Source organism: Pleuronectes platessa, chromosome 16 (assembly GCF_947347685.1).
Source record: "Pleuronectes platessa chromosome 16, fPlePla1.1, whole genome shotgun sequence".
Taxonomy (NCBI): Eukaryota; Metazoa; Chordata; class Actinopteri; order Pleuronectiformes; family Pleuronectidae; genus Pleuronectes; species Pleuronectes platessa.
In genome coordinates, this window is record NC_070641.1 from 1,460,205 (window position 1) to 1,475,616 (window position 15,412).

General features: G+C 41.3%; 1 protein-coding gene across 4 annotated transcripts in view; it reads right to left on the bottom strand.

Moving 5' to 3' along the window:
- The window catches only part of bcl2l12 (BCL2 like 12), a 64,571-nt gene that overhangs the window by 29,689 nt on the left and 19,470 nt on the right, over window positions 1-15,412 (bottom strand). For 3 of the 4 annotated variants that reach the window (XR_008342001.1, XR_008341999.1, XR_008342000.1), the window contains exons 4-8: window positions 12,628-12,844; window positions 12,122-12,226; window positions 5,118-5,194; window positions 4,487-4,735; window positions 911-1,019 (exon numbers count right to left, since the gene is read on the bottom strand). Coding sequence is in view for 1 of the 4 variants with exons in the window: in XM_053443010.1 (XP_053298985.1) it covers window positions 981-1,019; window positions 4,487-4,735; window positions 5,118-5,194; window positions 12,122-12,226; window positions 12,628-12,844 (687 nt within the window). In the remaining 3 variants the exon portion in view is untranslated. Of the gene's footprint in view, window positions 1-484; window positions 1,020-4,486; window positions 4,736-5,117; window positions 5,195-12,121; window positions 12,227-12,627; window positions 12,845-15,412 lie in introns of those variants that run through there. The other variant, XM_053443010.1, reaches the window with a different exon arrangement.

Below are 15,412 nucleotides of genomic sequence, written 5' to 3' on the forward strand. Positions count from 1 at the left end.
CTGTGTTCCCAGTACCCTCTCAGTAAAGCAGCTTGTGAGTGTTTTGGAATTTTTGGAGACACTGTCCCTTCCTTGAAATGTATTCCAGCTGTCTGTCCTGTTTGGGGAAGTGCAGGAGCCATGGCCAAGGTCAGAGGACAGGGCTACTTCCCTCTCTAGACACAACAGATATGAAACTGCGCAGTAGGGTAATACTGTCTCGAGTGAGTTGACCATTGATCAGCAGATTTTCCTCAACAGTTAGGCAATATGACTGTCTAATCCCTCCCAAGGCCAGGAAAGAGGGTTGTATCATTGAGAACTGCAGTGCAAAGAGAAGTGACATGCCCTTTGAAAAATGGAAGGGTTCAAGGTGCATGTGGCCCTTCTACCTGCATTGTTATTGCCCAGAAAGCCGTAGAAATGCAATCAAAATGTATCATCTTAAATTTATTCTGCAAATGACTCGCATAACTCATTGTTACAATAAAAAAAACGTTGTAACTGAGTTTATAATTTTTATTTTTGTTCAATATGTTTTAGGAAGTCTTTAATTAATTGTCGCGTTTGTGATATCAATACAGTCTGCTTCATGGTGTCCATTTAAGATACTGATGTTAATTTCTAGAAAGACCTGAAACAAGTGTGGCAAGGTGTAGTGTCAATTAAATCACTGAAACAATAAGATAATTAAATGCTACAAAAAACTTCAAACACATTAAACATTGAAAAACATCTATCACTTTCAAACTGATAAAAGGTATTTTAATTAAAAAAACATATTATTAGCAACAAATAGCTTCTCTTTTCTGACCATGTAAAATCAGGAACTTGACGTGACAATACTTTCTGTTCCCAGACCATCATGGATAAATGTGGCCTCTGGAAACTGCTCTTGTCACAACTCAGATGAGGTTTTTCCATTGCTTACTTTGATGTGATGATCCAGAATTCAGTGTTGACCAGGGGTTAGTCGGAAAAAACACTTTTGGATTTGGAACTCAGTCATATTCCTCAGGCTCCTCCAAATCTACATTCTCCTGAAAAAGAAATAAAAAAGCTATGTAGCATAAAGTAACAGAGAAAAATAAAGGTAAAATCATGGGCATATGATGTAAAGTGGGTGTTTAACTGTCCCTACTAATAAAATAATTTCCCACGTCAAACAATCTTGCTATTTCTACTCACCTGATTTGATTTTTTTCTGCAATTTAGTAAATGGTAAATGGCTTTGTATTTATATAGCGCTTTTCTAGTCTTGATGACCACTCAAAGCGCTTTACAGTACAGTTCTACATTCACCCATTCACACAGTGCATATATTTGCAGCATTTAGTTATTCTATGGGGGGCCATTCGGGGTTCAGCATCTTGCCCAAGGACACTTCGGCATGCAGATCGGTCAGACTGGGGATCGAACTGCCGACCTTCAGGTTGGAGGACGACCACTCTACCCCTCAGCAACAGCCGCCCGAAAAACGTGATATGATCTGGCAACCCACTAATTTAAACTGCAGTGGTAGGAGTGCAGTTGGGGATGAGTGATGCAACTCTCAAAAATAAGTATTCATAGGTTAAAGGTTAAAAATATCACAGACTTTAAGGCATCTTCAGAGGAAAAGATCAACATCGGATGTTTAAATATGTTTAAATTTCAGTGATTAATCGTTTTGAGCAATCGTGCAGTGGTTAGCACTGTTGCCCCATAGAAAGAACGTTTTGGTCAGGTTAGGATTGTGTGTGTCTCTGTTTGTCACCCCTGTGATAGATCGGCATCTTATCCAGGGTGTACCTCAAAACATTTCTCCGCAGTATCTTTCTGTTGTTGCAAGTCAACTCAAGTCCTCCACCAAACTTGACTCAATTCCAGTATTCTTTTCTAATTCACTATTTATTTGTTTTAGGAGATGAAATAATGACTATAGTAAATTATTCACAAACAAAAATAGATTGTTTCCCACTGCCTGATCCCTACCGCTATCAGGTCAGTTAAAAAAAGAAATAACTCTACCTAAATTCACTTATCAACTATAGGTCAATCTGTAACCTTACCTTCCTGAGTATAATCATTTGGTTCATTCATCAACAATTGAATAGCTACATCACAGATAAAAAAACATAAAATACAATAAAATGCTATTTGGATTCCACATACCTCACTCCTTCAAAGCTCGATTCTATGTCCTCTCCTTATTCAACGTTTATATGATTAAAGAGTGTGACTTACGATCCATCTATCAAGCGACCGGGGACCAGGGATAAAATGAAATTTGGTTGGGGGGCTAAAATTCAGAGGCAGCAGGTCTGTGAGTATGCCAATCATTAAAAAAAAGGAACCAGGTAGAAATCTATGAGCATTTATATGAATGAATTAGTAATTAAACCAGTACAAAGTGTAAAAAAATTATAACAGCAGAATAAGTACTGTGGAAATTTACAATTAGATAATTAGGGCCCGAGCACCGAATGGTGAGAGGCCCTATTGAAATATTAAGGATTATTCTTATTAGGGCCCGAGCACCGAAATCGGTGGGAGGCCCAATTGAAATTGAAGTGATTATTATTATTATTAGGGCCCGAGCACCGAAATCGGTGGGAGGCCCTATTGAAATTGAAGTGATTATTATTATTATTAGGGCCCGAGCACCGAAATCGGTGGGAGGCCCAATTGAAATTGCAATGATTAATAGGGTCCGAGCACCTCCGGTGGGAGGCCCTATTGAAATTGTAAGGATTATTCTGAGCATTTTTCAACATACTCAAAAAGTTTTAAAAGTTTGCAGAAAATTAGAAAGTGGTGACAATTTACGTATTCTGGAGTATTTGGAAAACGGCGTGGCAAAATGGCTCAACAACGCCACCTACGGAAAAGCCCCTCATTTAGCATTCATTGATCCTCACGAAAATGAGGATAGTTGTGTATCATGACCAGATGCACAAAGAAGCCTCAAGGAGCATTACGAAAACCGCAACAGGAGGCTCGCAATTTTAGATTTAGTGGCCATTTTGGCCATATTCCACATTTTTACTTTGATGTACTTGTCGTAGATCTTTCATCAGATCATCTTAAAATTTAGACGAGTGTCATCACAACAAGATGGAGATCTAAAGTTATTGAAAGATCGATTTTTGTCAAACCGTGTGACCGTGGCGTGGCGTCAAAGTTTGATTACACGCCATCAAAACACAGGCTTCTGGATCTTGGACATATTTGGTCCATCAAGTCCAAACTAGACATGTAAGACAAGAAAAAAAAAGCCCGCCATTTTGGATTTAGTGGCCATTTTAGCCATATTCCACTTTTTTTTTACTTTGACATACTTGTCCCAGGGCTTTCATCAGATCAACTTCAAATTCAGATGAGTGTCCTCACAACAAGATGGAGATAAAAACTGACTTAAAATTGATTTTTCGTCACACCGTGTGACCGTGGCGTGACGTCAAAGTTTGATTAAACGCCATCAAAATACGAGGTTCTGTATAAACTAGACATGTTAGACAAGAGTCCCGGCCTGATGACATCTACACAGAAATTATGACTTGAAATCACAGCGCCCCCTGGTTGCAAAATGAAGTGACATGTTTTATACTTTGATGAAATGCTTCTGGTTGCTTTACGATATACAGCTAGAATGAGCTCAGTCAAGTCATTGGATCAAGGTCAGAATTGTGACATTTCCTCAAACCATTTAAACATTGAGGTGCGGCGAAGAATGGTCCTTTGCCAAAGGACACGATGTTGTCATAACTCCACTGTGCATTGTCCTATCACTACCAAACTTCTGTCACATGATAAGAGTACAAGCCTGAACAGCTCTAAGTGTCCATATTTCCTCAGTACTTTGGTAATCCACTCTGCATTATCCAACGGGCTCCAAACTACTGACCTATGATCACAATCCTAATCTGAACAGCTCCATATATAAATATTAGTTCAGGATCATAGCGCCACCTACTGATCAGTGTGAAAATGAAGTTGTGGTAACATTGGTCAATTGACACAAAATTGCTCACGCTACATCAGAGCGCTTACTTGAACAGATCTAAATGTCTGTGCGTAAAAATAGTGATGGCGCCACCTACTGGCAACAGGAAGTAAGCTTTGTTTTACAACTATCATTCGATTTACATAAAATTTTCACATTGTGATGTGCAATTGATAGCGTGGACTGTAATGAGCAATTAGCAGGCAAGAATCGACATCGCTTGACGAAGGAAGGAAGTGAAGCGTTTATCCTTGCCGCAGTGCGCAAAACGCATGCAACGACGAGCAGGCGCTTGGTTATCGATCGCTCTCCCCACCGACCGCAACAGGCTTCAACGTGCGGGTCCTCGGGCCCGCCAGTGCTACATCGTAGCCCTAGTTTACTATATAATTGTAACCATCATTGCCTCAGCATTTTATCCATCCAAATTTGTTCAGGCAGGAATGATGAATTATTTAACCCTCAATTATGAGATATGTCTATGGTGCAATAATGGAAGTTAGACACATTTTAATCACTCACCCATCCTCCATGACTCTTTACCCAGGGTGCAAAGGTCTCCATGTAGCATTCTGCATAGCCCTGCATGCGCATTGTTCCAGTGGCTGTCACTATCCGCCGTGATACCTCCATGGTGACAGCCATGCGTTGCAGTGTTGGACTAGCAGATGGCGAGGCCTCAGATACCTGACTCACAGTGTCTAGAAGCTTGGCAAATGATGCATAAGAAAGACGAGCAAAGCTGGAGCGCAGGAAAGGGTCTGACTGGATCTGTAAAAATATGTGCATTTAGCAATAAACTCTCCTGTAGGTTGAGTCTGTGTTTCTAAAATAGTTCCCCTATATTGTTATGGTGGCCAGCACAATATGATGTCCCATCAATATCTTTATCCATACAACATCCTTTGAGCTCAAATTGAATGCAGTATATAGTTTGTGGGTCAAATGTCACTTACAATCACAAACAAAGAGCAGGGTGGTGTAAAGCTCACCTGGTAGAGCTGCCTCCCCAACAAGGCCTCAACCCGCAAATGTATACATGTCCTCCCCCACTCTCTTTATCCCCCTTTCACAAGCTTAATCTGTCCTATCCATTAAAAGGAGATAACAATCCCCCAAAAAAAATATTAAAAAAAACAGAACCACTTCCTACCTTAGTGTTGATAGAATCTCCCTCCGAACAGAGCACCTTCACAAGCTGCTGCACAGCTGCCTCTTTGTCACACACTTCTAAAGAGAAAGAGACACAAACTTTACAGTCATTGACAGTGAGTTATACAGCTATTAGTTAGTATGTTTCCTCTCTAGGCCAGTTTTAGCTGTGATAAAATGCCTACTATCCAGTGTCAGTCTGTGGCTACAGGTACCAGTGAAAAGCTGAAACACAAACCTGTTAATCCAGTTTGGGTAAGGAATCATGAATCTTTTTCTGGCTTTCTATTGGATGTGTTCTAATCGGAAATGCCTTTTAGGCAGCCACATGTTGTGGAGCAGGCATTTTTTTAAGACCTCAGTGGAGTGGTGCTCCAGACAAAACAGGCTGTATTCGCCTGCCTCAACAATTATTAATGAGCCCCTCCTCTGATTGGCTGACTGCATTTTGAGTGAGCAGGCCTATAACCGATCTCATTCTGGCGCAATGACCATCTCTCGGGTAAACACAGCTGAAAGTCACGTTGTTATGTTTGGATACAGCTAAAGAAAACCAGCCACATATTCAAAGTCGGTTACAACAGGATGTTTTTGAACGGTAAGTTACACCGTCTTCATGTTTGTTCAAGTTTTAGCAGGACAGTCAGCCAATGTAGAAGTAAGTCCTGAGTTTCAGTACGGAGTTTCAATACGGAGTTTCAGTACGCAGTAGTCATGCAGTACTGAGGTCTTACTGAGGTCTTAAACAAAATACCTGCTCCACAACATGTGGCTGCTTAAAAGGCATTTCCCCGTAAGACATATCCACTATTTTTAAATATTTCAAGGGCAAGAGGCATGAAATTTGTGTCTTTGCATGGACTTAGTATCTGAACGTATTACACAAACATTTGGATTCAAGTGAATGTCTGTGCCAAATGTGATAATAGAGAAGTGACAGGCATTCCAGAGATATCAAATTCACAAGCCAAATTATGCTTTGTGAGCGTAAATATTTGAAGAAATTCCCCAAAGGCATTCTTGAGATATCATGTTCACAGGAATGGGACAGCCAGGGGGACGGACGGAGGGACGGACAACTGCGCAGGAAAGATTATTGTAATGTGTAAGGTGAAAGATTTAGAAGCGGAAAATATTTAGATGAGTAGATAATGAGGGAATTTACATTTTTAGGTGAATTATCCCTTTCAGATGTTTTTTTATAGTGTGTCTATACACAAACTGCGGCCCGCCATCCATTTTTAATTGGCCTGCATCATCAAAAAAAATGTCTTTTAAAACTAACAATTTAGTAGCACTAAATGGCACTTACTCATTGAACTTTGTAATTTTGCTTTATTTTTGAAGAAATTGTACTTTCTGGATTCTTGTTGTTCTAGGTTTGTACCCTCGGGGCCGGCAAATGCCTCTGTAACTGTGGCTCCGGTTTTTCACGCAGCTGTGTCGACGGACTCGTTTTAATTTATGGTTTTCCAATGGTTGCGCGTGTTGCAAAGCAATTAGAGACGCCTTCTTTGTGTGTGGCAGTCGTCAACTGTTTATTTACATCCCCACTGCAGCTCCTCATAGCCTCTTTCTGGCAAACAAATCCGCCAGAAAATGACGGGTTATACAAGTGGTCATACTTTCGGATCTCTTCTGCCAACCGCTCTTCTATTTGGTCCATATTCGTTCTTCTAAATCTTCCGTGGTTTCTGCCGATATTATGGGGCATGAAACTGGAAATGTGACTCCGGAAAGGATGTAGTTAGCAGACCAATCAAAGCCTTGCGGGCTGCGTAAGGCTTGCGTAGCTTTGCCGTACAGTCAGAAAAATTGGGCGACGCGTTTTCAGGGACACGCAAGCACTAAAGAGCCCCTTGCGTGCCTCTTGTGTGCTTGCATGTCCCTGAAAGCGCAGAAGCATGTGCCGGCCTTTAGTCGCTTTGGATAAAAGCATCAGCTAAATGAAATGTAGTGTAATGTAATATGGCCCACTGTACTGCACTTCTCAGTTTAGACACTAGGTGGTGCCCAACTACAAGAAGAGGAGGCCCGTTTGACATCGTAACGTAGACGATGCACACTCGCCTCTGTAAGATAGCCTGTTATCTAGCTTGCTATATAAACATATATACCTGTGCGCAGGACTCTAGAATCCATTACAAAAATATGGTGTAATGGAAAATTATAATGACCAATATCTAAGGTTGTGAAAATCCCCTGACTATGTGTCTCACTCCTGTAACCTTGGCAAACAGGGAGTATGCTACAGCGGACGGACACAGCAGATAGACAGAGGAGGATTTCATATCTTTTTTTCTCTTTGTAGCACCTCTTTGTACTAGTTTTGGCATGTCTTCTTTTTTCATATTGTCTTGTGAAACGCCTCTTTGTATAAGTCCTGGCTTTTTTTTACTTGCAGCCAGTTGTTCCATTTTTAGCGCCCGTGCTTGTTGTGTAAACTCTGCAGAGCTTATTAGTATAAAGACTCAAAAGCAACTCCGGTCTGAGAATTTAATTATTTCCAATCTCAAGATGAATTTCCATCACAATGGTTTAAACTTTTTTTGAACGAGTTTAAAAGCGTAATGTTACCCTATTGGCTGACAAACTTCGTTCTTTAAACACAATTATGCAGTCCGAAGAAGATTGTAGTTTCTTCTTTAACTACATGTAATTCCACAAACCGCCTCATTTACGTTCTCCTCTCTAATCCCTGCTTCCCTGTCTGTTTGTGTGTGAGTGTGTAGGGGCCGGGGCCAGCTTGGGGCCTGTGTGTGTGAAAACTCCGACACACCAGCTCTGTAACTGTCTGCTAAACCTGCCAGTTTATGCAGATTGTTTCATTTGTTATTTGGGTTGGGTTTATTTCGCTCTTTATGTTCAAGTATGTGTTGTGTTATTTAAGCTAGTAATTTGTTGTCTTTTTAAACGTAGCGACTCCCCTTGCATAAGTGCCTGTAGCTTTAAGGAGCGGATCGTTTTAATAAACACACCATATCCATCACTTCCGGGCCAAGGAAAATATAAAACACCTGCCGTAAACCTGCGTCACAAGGATGGTAGCAGCAGTAACGACAGGACGCCAGAGCAGCAATTCCCAACCTTACGGACCTATGGATCCTAGTTTAACACCCCTCGCCGAGCGGAAAGAGGTAAGGAAGCTGGTTTTATTCACTTTGCTACAGGTAGCGCACTATGGGAGTCGCTATGTCACATTAACTCGTCAAACTTGTCTCACGCGGTTATTTGTTTATTTATGTATTTTAACGGTTGTATTTGGCTTTTATTGAATGATTATGTTGTATTTACTGTCGTTATAGTTTTACGGTGTTTTTAAGGCGCCACGATGTGTTGAATGAATAAAGAAGCCGTGATATCAGTACAGAACTCTCTGCATCTGACTTGGACAAGCCAGGGGCTGTTACAAGCTCAATGTTAGACACACAAGTGCGAGCAAGGGATTTTCACACTTTTGGACACGTGCGCATTTTTTGGGGTTGGTATTTATGAATTGCCTTGCAATCACAAAATCTTGCGGGCATATGGTGGCTTTCTGTCTGACCCTCTCCTCTTTTTGAAAGATAAAATTGTATAGGGCATTTTTCCTCTAAAGCAGGAGATATCTTCTATTAGTTGCTTTCTGGAGAGCCTTTTTATATTCTTTAACACTATTCTTCCAGTCTATGAGGTTTTCAACATGGTTGCTGGAGCGCCACTTCCTTTCTAGTTTTCTTGATAATTGTTTTAACTCATTTGTCTGGGAACTATAACACAGAGCTAATTTACTATGTTTGACATTGCAGGTGCTGCGTCATTTCCTGTTGTCTTGCTGCTGGTGCTGGTCGCTCTCTGTATTAGCTCCTCTGCTAAACACAGCTGTTTCTCTGTAGCACTACGGCTAAAATCACCGGTCTGTAGTTAAACACCCAAACATAACAACCCATACTCTATCGTGCTTAGGGATTCTGTGTTCTGTTTGAGCTCACCCTCTTAGCTCTATAGCAGCGATGTCTTTTCTCTCTCCCTGTTGCTCCACGGCTCTCTCTTGCTCCGAGTGTCTAATGTTTACTTACTCCTCTGCCTCCCTTAACAGTAGTGGTACTTGTAATAAATGTAGTGTGTTGGTAGCGATGGAAGCAAGGCTTAGCGACTTAGAAGCTCGGCTCCGCAGCTTAGAAACTCTGTAAGCTGTAGTTAGCCGGCTCCCGCTAGCCGTGAAGCCACCTAGCTTAGCATGTAGCTTAGCCTTAACTAGCAGTCCCCTGACTTGTCCCGTGCAGCTCTTAAAAAGCCCACGATTAAAGAGCCACCAGCTCACATTTCAAATAGATTCTCTACAATCAGCGAGGCACCCGCTGATAAACAAACTCTGATCATTGGCGACTCGGTTCTGAGAAACGTCAGGTTAGCGACACCAGCAACCATAGTTAATTGTATCCCAGGGACCAGAGCCGGCGACATCGCATCTAAACTGAAGTTGCTGGCTAAAACTAAGCGTAAATACAATAAAATCGTAATTCACGTCGGCAGCAATGACTCCCGGCTTCGCCTGTCGGAGGTCACTAAAGGGAATGTTGAGTCGTTGTGTGCCTGTAAACGGTGTGGGCTTTGTAGATAATTGGCTAACTTTTTTGAGAAAACCTGGTCTTGTTAGGAGAGACAGCGTTCATCCCACTTGGGATGGAGCAGTTCTCTTATCTACGAATATTACTCACTCTGTTACATGACAACCCATAGTTGGGATCAGGAAGCAGAGCTGCAGTGCTAAACACTTCTCTGCGCTCCCTCTGGATCAGTCACAAAACCCCATAGAGATTGGGTCTGTCCACCGTCCGATTAAATTATTGAAATTAAACAATAACAGAGCGAGAACTCCACACAATAATCTAATACAAATTAAAACAACCTCTGAAACAACACAGGGAACTAAGACTTTTAAATGTGGTCTTTTAAACATTAGATCACTGTCAACTAAGGCTATTTTAGTTAATGAACTAGTCTCCGATTACAACATAGATTTATTATCCCTCACTGAGACGTGGCTGCATCCTGATGATTATGTCAGTCTAAATTTTCTCTTATTAAACTCAGACAAAACAGAGGTTATAATACTTGGCCCCAAACACCTTAGAGATACATTATCTAATGATATAGCTGCGCTAGACGACATTGCCCTTGCTTCCAATGAAACAGTCAGGAACTTGGGAGTGATCTTCAATCTTGATTTATCCTTTAATTCTCACTTAAAACAAATTTCTAGGACCGCTTTTTTCCACTTGCGTAACATTTCAAAAATTAGACATGTACTTTCACAAAAAGATGCAGAAAAACTAGTCCACGCCTTTGTTACGTAGAGACTGGTCTATTGTAATTCATTATTATCAGGCTCCAGCAGTAAGTCGTTAAAGACTCTACAGCTTGTCCAAAATGCCGCAGCACTTGTCCTGACGAGAACAAAGAGAAAAGAGCACATTTTTCCAGTATTAGCATTGCTACACTGGCTTCCAGTTAAATCTAGAATAGAATTTAAAATTCTCCTCCTCCCCTTCAAGGCCCTTAATAATATAGCGCCTTTTTACCTTAAAGAGCTGTTAGTACCTTATAAACCCACTAGAGCACTCCGCTCCCAGAACTCAAGCCTACTTGTCGTCCCTAAAGTCTCTAAAAGTAGAGTAGGAGCCAGATCTTTTAGCCATCAAGCCCCTCTGCTGTGGAATAATCTTCCACTTTCAGTTCGGGAGGCAGACACCATCTGTTTGTTTAAGAGTAGGCTCAAAACCTTCCTTTTTGATAAAGCTTATAGTTAGAGCTTATTAGTGCGGCAGAACGTAACTTGTTCTATTTTATGACACATGACACACGGAGCTTCTCTTTCCAACTTATCACCCGCAGATCCAGGGCCTCTGTCTCATCAATGCTGCTAAAAACTTTAATCTGGATGATGTTTTCCTACACGTGGCATCTATTGCACTTCTGTCCGTCCTGGGAGAGGGATCCCTCACATGTGGCCCGCTCGGGAAGCCCTACAGCATCTGCATTTCACTCTACTGCTCAACTCCCCCAGAGAGACCGCAGAGAGAAGGGGTAGGGACCCAGGGATCTGCAGCTCTACTGGCCGGGCCATAGTGTGCAACGCAGGCCACAGCACCACTGAGCCTTGGAGGTATCACGCAAGCCGGCTGCACAGCTCTCCAGCCAGAGCTTGTGTCTCAGTGACCGGGGAACACTCAGAGCCACACGTCATCATCGTTGGTTCCAAAGCAACATAAAAGAAACATTCTGATGCTCAGGCCACACTTGCTGCGGTTGCGGTTGTGGTTGAAACAATTTGTTTACCACAACCCCTTTAGCATGAGGAAAGGCAACAAGGCACTGACTGATTATAATGCCAACTATCTTATCTTACTACTTAATCAATTATTTGATTACTTCTCCACTGGAAAAAGATGAGCCTGTCTTGACAAAGGTTCTACAGCACTACCAAGTGAGAGCTACACTAAAGTAGATTTAGGACATAAGGCAGCGAGTCCAGATGGTGTGCCAGGACAGGTCCTGAAATCATGTGCTGGGTAGTTTACGAATGTGTTAAAGAAAAAAATATTCAACCTCTCAATACAACATGCTTCTGCTCCGACTTGCCTCAAATCCTTCCAGCTCCAGTTCCTATAGTCGACCCGTGAAGTGCTTACATGACCATCGCTCAGTGGCACTATCACCCATTGTCATTAAGTTATTTGAGAAGGTACTGCTTGTATAAATCAGGAGCTTCATTCCACAAGACCAGGATGAGCAACAGTTTGCCTTTTCAGCAAACTGCACTATAGGGAGCGCCATCACAACTTAGGGGCATCAAACAGTTATGTGAGGTGGCTATTTTTAGACTTCAGTTCTGCTTTTAACACAGTCATCCCCCAAAAACTGGTCCGCAAAGGTAACACCCTGGGCCTTGGTTCCCCAATAAACTCATGGATCATGAATATTGTGTGTGTGTGTGCGTGTGTGTGTGAGTAGAGGGTTTACCTTGTGAAAGCTGGGCTGTAGAACTCTGTTTCTTTATACTGGTGGACCTCTGTGCAATCTTTTCCAGCTTCTCTGCTACCACATTATAGAACTCAGGATGGTGGTCTATATCAACATTACAACAACATAAGTATATCAGATGAAGCCAGTTATTTATTGTTTTCTATTCAATTATTCCACTCTCTACTGTTCTTGTCAGTTGCTATATTCACATGCCTACAAAAACACAGACTGACACTTTTTTATAGTAAGCTGTTTCTACCTTGCTTTGATTTAACTATTGCATTGCTGAGCTGACTGGTTTCTTCTTGTCCAAAACCTTAGAAACGTTCTTAGGATTCTAGGTTTAGCAGTCAACATTAGCACACAGACTACACTTTGGATGACCAAATTATTATAATGGAAAGATACAAATTTCAAAAATACTTAAATTTAGATGCAGCGGCAAACAAATAAACGACTACATCTAAAGCTGTTTATTTTTATAGTGTAAGGAAGGAGCTTACTGGGAGAGATTATGGGTGGGTTTGGTTCTAGACCTTGGTGGACTGGCGTGGTAGGCTTATTTGGACAGGTTTCATGCCCCTCTTTGACTTCTCTCTCCAACTTTAACCTGAGGAACTTTGAAATCTTTTTTCTAATCTTCGTTTGCTCCAGCTTCTTCTGCTGTTTCTTCTCACTTTCATCATCTTCTGATGTAGAGGTCAGGATAACAAGATCATCCTGTGGGAACATGTTCTTCATCATTGAAGATGTGGTGATTATGTGTGTTATGAATATTAATAATACAGATGGGATTTCTGCATTACATTGGTAAAAAATGTACTTAAACTAATATCATCTCAATTGATATCACATCGGAAATGCACACATGTGAAAAGGTGTTTGTACCCTCACCACTATTTGAAACAAAGTTTCATTCTTCCTGAAAAGTGTTTGGTGCCCCAGAATAAAAAAAAAGTCCTGAAAGAGCTGAAATCTAGCTTATTCTAATGATCCTCAAAATGACCAACACAAAAAAAAATTTTACACCTTTTTAGTAATGAAAAGTAAGTGGATTGTCATGATATTTTCAACCGACTATTATCTTAAATTAGTATTACAATTGTACCCTACTACTTGTACCCACAGCTGCTAATACTGTTAAGTATTAAGTACTGTTAATGTAAGGTAAATGTAAGGTTAATGTGACCGTCACTCTCAACTGTATAAACAACGTTCCTAGGTGTAGCTGCAAGCCTTGACTCTCTTCAGGTCAGAAGGAGATCATCAAGACATTCTGGAGTTAAACCTACAGCCCAGTATCAGAGAGCTTGGTCTCAAGTGCAGGTCATGGCTCCCCCGGCAAGATAATGACCTAAAACATTACTAGCAGCCAAGAATGGATGAGAAGAAAACAATGCACCAATTTGAATTGGCCTGCTATATACCTGGATCTTCTCCTTTGCCCCGATAATGCTGCTGTGTTGATATTGCTGATAATACATAACTGAAAGGGATGCAGCTAGATGAAAGGCCAGGGAGAAACTTAAATCAAAAAGGTTTATCACCTGGAGGATGAATATGCTGAAGAGTATGTGTGTTTTACCTATCTTAAGAGTCATTAAGTTAAAGATGCAAGTTGTTACTTAATGTGATTCCTCGTCTACTCCTTTGATACCTGGTCCCACCCTCTTTCAATCCAATTGTTTTTCTGTTTGGCTTAATAACTATAATCTAACCACAGCAGCACCACCCATCCAGCCAACTTCGTCAGCCTCATTCATCGGCACACACTACTGTGCACCTATCTCCTCCAGCTCTACATACATTGACTAAATTTACAAAGTCTGTTTTAACACAGACTGAGTTTACAAATGTGTTCAATCACACTGTTTGTGTGTGTTTCTGTTAGAGAGAGCGGGAGAGCGGGAAAAGAGCGAGCTTGACGGCTCTTGAATGCGCAAGCTAATCTGAAGAAAGATTTTACTGATTTAGAATAGAAACGATGATTTTGTTATGATCAGTGTCGAAATGTGGCAAAAAACAAACAAAGTTTACTGTTGATATTTCGGTATATCGTCATCACAATATCAACGTGAGCAATATACGTATTGCAAAAGACGGTTTAAACTATGATAAATGGTGTTTCATGTGCCATGCATACAAAATCTGCATATCAACATATTTGGCCTATCAGATGGAGCCCTGCTGCCCTATTTAATATTTGAAAGTTATTCAGATAATAGATGTAAAGAACAAAGGTGCAAACAATTAAATGTCATGAATCAGACTTTATATTTTCTGAAGAACTTTCTTAAGAAAAATTTTAAGAAAAAACTTATTGGTGATATTGGTGGATGAGGCCAATACAATTTTTCACAGACACAGTTCCTTACGTAGGTTTTAGTGGCTACGGTGGAGGAGGATGGTAGCCTGACGTTGTCATACTCATAATTCTAGTCAGAATATGAGTCTGATACTGCTCCATTGGGCTGTGATAATGGGGCGTGTTTCAGCCGAACAAGGAAAATAATAGCCTCTCCGCTCAATTGGATAGACCGACAACCAATCAAGGCATGTATGTGACGTATGTTAAGCGACGCATAGTTGTTGTCAACAGAACTCAACTGCACGCACGCTGGAAGAAGTAGAAGTAAGTAGAGTAGAGTAAAAACGATTTTTGCCGGTGTTGTAAGGGAATTTAAGGATACAAGGAGAACTTACCAACACTATCAGCATTTTTGAGAGAAACAGTAAAGGTGAATGCACGTACGAATAAGTTCTCCGTTTAGGATTACAACTCCACAACATATCAAACAAATCGTATCGCATTTGTCGGTCCTGTAAGAACTTAATAACACGCTTGGTGCGCGACATTCCCGTTTAAAAAAAATGGACAGACGACGAAGGAGACCAGGCTGCAGAAGCGTGTTCATCTGAGGCATCAGGCAAAAGAGACCGGGGGCCTACTTTCCCAAGACGCCCAGGGCTCTTTGGTGACGTGGTTGATTACGTTACTGTTGATCATCTGTCCATCATCGTATAAAGCCCGCCCTGAAAATTTGATTGGTCCGAACAGCTTCTGTTTGGGCATAGTTTCTCCCCAACCGAACTTCCCGACCTCAAATGTTGTGGGCGGGGCTAAGTTCGTCTGGCATCCAGGCTACGAGGATGGTGCACTTTAACTTGACTAAATCTTCACTCATTATCACTCACCACTATGCCTATGGAGGGTTTTGATCCATGCAGTTACACACCTCCGGAGGAGGATAACGGCAAACATTTAGGTTGAATGTCGCCGCCTGCAGA